This window comes from Myotis davidii, unplaced genomic scaffold (assembly GCF_000327345.1).
Source record: "Myotis davidii unplaced genomic scaffold, ASM32734v1 scaffold168, whole genome shotgun sequence".
NCBI lineage: Eukaryota > Metazoa > Chordata > Mammalia > Chiroptera > Vespertilionidae > Myotis > Myotis davidii.
In genome coordinates, this window is record NW_006383016.1 from 2,382,673 (window position 1) to 2,388,041 (window position 5,369).

Consider the following 5,369-nt stretch of genomic DNA (forward strand, 5'->3'; position numbering starts at 1 on the left):
GCGTCCACCGTGCCGGGCTTGTACAATGTCAACAGCCCCCTGTACCAGAGCCCCTTCGCGTCCGGCTACGGCCTGGGCGCCGACGCCTACGGCAACCTGCCCTGCGCCTCCTACGACCAAAACATCCCCGGGCTCTGCAGTGACCTCGCCAAAGGCGCCTGCGACAAGGTGGATGAGGGCGCGCTGCACGGTCCGGCCGAGGCCAATCTCCGCATCTACCCCTGGATGCGGTCTTCAGGTAGGCGACGGCGAGCGGGCGGGCGGGAGGCCCCCTGACTTCTGGCGGCGCTGCCTTTCTGGTTCTAATTAGAGTCGAGGCGCCATAGCGTGGAGAACCCGTAGCATTGTATGTAAATGAGGCTCATAAAACTTTTTATGGCCCAATTAATGGGTTCAATCCTCGTAAATTTATTTAACTCCATTTGCCTTGGAATTTTAAGGTTCAGTTTGTTTGCTCGCGATTCTCTCTCTTTCTCCCTCCCTTGCCCTTCTCTCCCTCCCTCCTCCTTTTCCTTTCAGCCTGTTTTTTTCTTTCTCAAAACCTGGGAGAGCCGAACCCTTCAGGGCCCCTCGCAAGCCCCCGTGCCAGGGGCCATCTAAAGGCTGGGCTGGAGGGCTGGATCGGGGACAGAGGGTCCGAGTGACCTAGGAAGGTCCCGGGATGGGGGCGCGGGCTGCTAGGGACGAAGGGGGCCCCTGGAGTGTGGGCTGCCTAGGGTCGCCTACTGGCCTAGCCAGTCAGGGAAGCGGCCCCACTGGTCTTTGAATGGCCAAAGCGGGGCGTCTCCCACTTGCCCACACTCTATATTTACAATTTCCCTTTGTCAGGGGGAAGCAGGACATTGTGGAAGCCTAGCCGGCTGGAAAGCGCGGTTGTAAATTGGGGATTCTGCGCCTTCCCTCTTCAGGGAACTGCCTGCGCGTCTGGCGCGGCGGTTGGGGTCTTCCCCTCTCCGTCTCCCTCCTCCCCCAGCTGAGAGCGGGGCGCAGGCAGAGGGGAGCGCGCCCTGGGTCCGGCGGAGGAAGGGCCGAGCTCTGTGTCAGTGGCCTGATGAAGCCACTGCCCTGACTATGGTCCCATCCGCTTGTCTGTCCATGTGTCCGTGTGCCCACACGTCTGCTTGCAGGGCCTGATAGGAAGCGGGGCCGCCAGACCTACACGCGCTACCAGACGCTGGAGCTGGAGAAGGAGTTCCACTTCAACCGCTACCTGACCCGGCGCCGCCGCATCGAGATCGCCCACGCGCTCTGCCTCACCGAGCGCCAGATCAAGATCTGGTTCCAGAACCGCCGCATGAAGTGGAAGAAAGAGCATAAGGACGAAGGTCCGGCGGCTGCTGCAGCCCCCGAGGGGCCCGTGCCCGAAGCAGCAGCCACCGCCACCGCAGCAGACAAGGCGGAGGACGAGGATGAGGAGGAAGAAGAGGATGAAGAGGAGGAGGAGTGAGGGGCCGATCAGGGGCCTGGGCTGCACCAGACAGTCCGGAAAGCGTCTTTAGAGACTCTTTGATTTTATTTACAAAAGTTGAAAAATAAAAAGAAAATGTAAAAAAAAAACAACCAACCCAGTCCCCAACCTGTACCCCATCTACCCCATTATCCACTCCAATTCCCAACTTTATTGGACAGCAGCCGCCTAGACTGGGTCCCCTTGGGGGTACCCTCTGCCTCCGAGGCCCCCAGCAGACACCTCCCCCCATCCCTAGGCCGGCTGGCTCTGCGCTGGCATGGCTAAAATACTACCTAGCACAGGCCTCAGAGAGAGGCACCCCAAACTACCTATGGGCCCAGCCCAGCGGACCTCCACTCCCAGGAAGCCCAGAGTGTCCCAACACTGGCAGACACCCGGCACCTCCCTATAGGCCAAGGACCTGACTCTCAATACTACCTACTTGTCCCAAACTACCTATTTTGTGCTCGCTGGCTCGCCTGCTACCTAGTGCCGGCCCCTCCCAGGCCAGGCCCCTGCTGCTTGTGGCTGGCAGCCTTTGGGGTCCCTGAGGCTATGCTGAGAAGGTGCTGGGGTCCGGGGACCAGGGCATTGGCTTCTATTTAAATTGAAAAATAATATATTTATTCCAAAGCATTCTAAGTGCTGCAACCTAGAATCCCTCTTTTCTGGCCTGGATATTCCAAGTTCAGGCCCGTCACCCCCCACTTCTGGAGGGGAGCATTCCCAAGCTAGCTGCAGATTTCTGAGTTAGCTGCTGCTTAGTAGGACTGCAGAGATGCTCCCCGCCTCCCCGCCCCTGTGTCCCACTGCCCAGCCGTGTTGAATATGTACACCCTGACTTTTCCTACAATAGCAAATACTGTATATTTGAATAAGATTTTTTTTGTCATTTATATGGTCTTGGAGCTCATTTGTAAGGCAATGTCTTGACTTGGGAAGGATGCGTTAATGGGGTGACCATGTAGCATGGTGTGTTGTCTTGAGCTAACTCTGTAGCAGGTGGGGAGAGCCAGTGCCCTCCCCAGTGCCCTTCATCTCCGTGTTGTCCTGCGTCCCCCTCGTCCCTCTCAGCTCTAGCCTCGGGTTCCAGGAACAGGGAGGTATGCTTTCCGTCTTGCCCAGCTAACCGTGTTTTATGTAACAGAAAAATAAAGATGCTTGATGACAAAGAAATGTGGACTGCTTTATCTGGGGAGGGAGGCTGGGGAAGAGGGTCATTATGGCCAGAGAGCAAGCCCTGACTCTATGCGTGTCCAAAGGGGCTTTAGGGAAGCAAAAGTGGAAGGACAAATAGGGTCCAAGTGCTGAGCGTCTGTGAGTTGGTGTGTATGCGTGTCAAGTTCCTTTTTGTCTGGGTTTGCATAGGTATGTGTGTAGCTCTTTTTGTGTATTTCTGTGTATGTGTGTGTATTTTTATGTCCACAATTATATGTATTTCTGTGTCTGTAATTGAGTGAACGTGATTCTCTGTGTAAATAATTGTGTGTATTTCCGTGTCCATAACTGAGTGTATGCGTTTCTGTGTGTCCGCAGTTGTATATGTGAATTTCTCTGGGTGAAGATTTTTGTCTGGTTTGTGTGTGTGCCCACAAACATCTTCCAGATACCCTGAAAACGGAATCTTAGATAGGTACATTCTATTCTATGAACCTTCCTCAAAACCTCCATAAATTCCAAGAGCGAATCCAAAATCCGCTCTTTCCTCTAAGGCTGCGGGGGTGGGCTTGCAAAGGGGTATCACCCTTCGACTGATCCCGAGAATTTTCCATGAGCCCTGAACCTGGCGCCAGGCTAGGAGGTGAAATTCAGGGCCTCTGACGCGGTCCCCCACCCCGCATTCAGGCTAAGCAAGGGTTGCTCGGAGCCCAGCAGTGCGGCTGAGAAGGGGCAGGGGCAGGGCCCGCAGACCCCACTGCTAGCCTGGGCGGGGGCGCCTGGGTGCGGGGAAGGGGAAGGATGAGGGGCTGGGGAAGGGGAGAAGGGAGGTGGGGACCGCAGAGAACAGCGTGAGCTGGGGGGTGGGCGAGGACCTCGACTCCAGGCTCCTGCCTGGGCTGGGCCCCCCTTCTTACTGCTCTTTGAATAAAACCTGGCTCAACTGCGTCTGTAAAACCTGCGGCCCCCAGTCGGGGCGGCTTCGGTGGTAAGATGGCGCCGGTGTAAGAGCTGCCTCCTCTTAGAGATGGGGAAAGGGTCATAAATCCGTTGTTGTTTATGAAAATTTACAACTTTGCAATACAACTTTATGAGTTGTTCGGCCCTTCCATTGGCCGTTGTCGGTCATGTGGATGGGAACCGTGAACATGAACTTTTTTATAATTTCCCTTGCGAGAATAGAGCCGCATTCTTGTGCTCCGCTCCGTCCTGCCTGCTTCGGAGCTCTGCCTTCCAGCCGGCTCGGCTGCGCTTTGTCCGGCGATGGCGAGCGAGGCGAGGCCCCGGGCTGGCCGGGCCCGGCCCTTCCCGCTGGAGGTGGGGTGCGCCCTGCTCCCGGCGCCGCGGCGGCCTCTTTGCAACTCGCAACCTGGCTAATTTCCTGCGTCCTCTGGCTCCAGGAAAGAGGACGATTCGTCTCTCCGGGCTGCCCCAGCGACAGCTGTCAGAGGGGCAGGAGCTTCTGGGAGCCGCCAGCTGAAGGTGAGACATGTGGGGAGACAGGAGCAAAGGTGGTGAGATGGCACCCAGTGCAGGCGGCCTGGGCGAGGGCACCCAGGGTGGCTTTGGAGAGGGGCATACTACCCGTCACCCACCCTCACCGGTTCACATCCGTACACACACACACACACACACACGCTCGCACTCCCTCCTCTCCTGGTTCCCGGTGGCAGCGGATGCCCGCCTTTCGTCAGTGGCACCGCGCCCTGGCACGGGCGCACAAGCCCCAGCTCCCTCCCCTGCCCAGCGACGACCTGGCCTAGCCCCAGTGGAGGTGGCCCTGCACCCTGCGCTCCCCCCTCGCACCCACCCCCGCCTCTCGGGTTTGGATTTTTTTTTTCTTTTTTCATTCATGACCCAATTGGTTCAGTTGATCCCCAACGACTGGGAACAGTTCCCGACCTGGAAAGGTGGGACGAGACGAGGGCCAAGTGCCCTTATCGACTGGCGTTTTAGATCAGCACAGCGCCTTCTATTCCCTGGGGTTTGGTTTGTGGAGAGAAAGGTGGAATGAGGGGGTGGGAGATAAGCAAACAACTTACTAATTCGGCCAGAGTCCTCTGCTGAGCGACTGCTCCCCTCCACGCGGTTTTCCGAGGAGAGAGGTGTCAGGAGCGCAGGGAGAGGGAAGAGGTGCGCGGGTGGGACTCTGTGTTGGAGGAGAGGATGGGGTTAATGTCTGGGTGCTGCTTGGCGGGAAGTTTCGGTGGAGTGATGTTATTGCGAGGGGCAGGGGCCGCAGCGAAGGTTGAAAGGAGGACGCAAACCGAGTCTGGGCGATAGGGGGACCCCCACCCACCGACCTCGGCGCCGCGGAGCCGGCGACCACCGGCCCACCTTCGGGAAGCGGGGAGGGGACTGTGGAGCCTCCGGGGTGGAGGCGCGGAGGGAGCCGCGGGGTTAGCTGTACGTCGCGTGGTGGCACCGACCCGATCACGGTTGGGTCTGGGTGCCTTGTGGTCGGATTTGCCCCGAGAGCTTCCTGGGACAGCAACCAGAAACCGCCCTGAGGCTCTGGGCTCGAGTTCTTTTTGTGTTTGGTTTAGGCTGTTGATGTTTTCCCATCTGAAGAGACTACCTTGATGTGCATTAGATAATGGAGAAGGGGCCGCGGAGGCCCGGGGCGCCCGCGGGCACTGCGGGTGCACTCAGGGTGCACTCGGGGAGGATAAAGCGGCGCATTTGCATCGCAGGGCCGCGGGCGGCCTGACTGCGGCTGCCGCGGGCCCATTATTTATTGCGCACGAGCCCGGGCGGCTCG

General features: G+C 58.2%; 1 protein-coding gene and 1 long non-coding RNA gene across 2 annotated transcripts in view; one reads left to right on the plus strand and one right to left on the minus strand.

Annotated features, from left to right (window-relative positions):
- The window catches only part of HOXA7 (homeobox A7), a 6,265-nt gene extending 3,643 nt beyond the window's left edge, over positions 1 to 2,622 (plus strand). Inside the window, exons 3-4 of the mRNA XM_006778980.2 lie at positions 1 to 238; positions 1,128 to 2,622. The exon at positions 1 to 238 is cut by the window's left edge and continues 4 nt beyond it. Of these exons, the coding sequence (XP_006779043.1) occupies positions 1 to 238; positions 1,128 to 1,447 (558 nt within the window). The 3' untranslated portion in view covers positions 1,448 to 2,622. The remainder of the gene's footprint in view (positions 239 to 1,127) is intronic.
- Positions 2,623 to 3,650: 1,028 nt separating this feature from the next.
- On the minus strand, positions 3,651 to 5,363 carry LOC107181691. Its single transcript, XR_001512378.1, has 2 exons — positions 4,651 to 5,363; positions 3,651 to 4,084 (listed from the first exon to the last, which is right to left on the minus strand). It is a non-coding gene; the product is annotated as an uncharacterized LOC107181691 (long non-coding RNA).
- Positions 5,364 to 5,369: the final 6 nt, after the last annotated feature.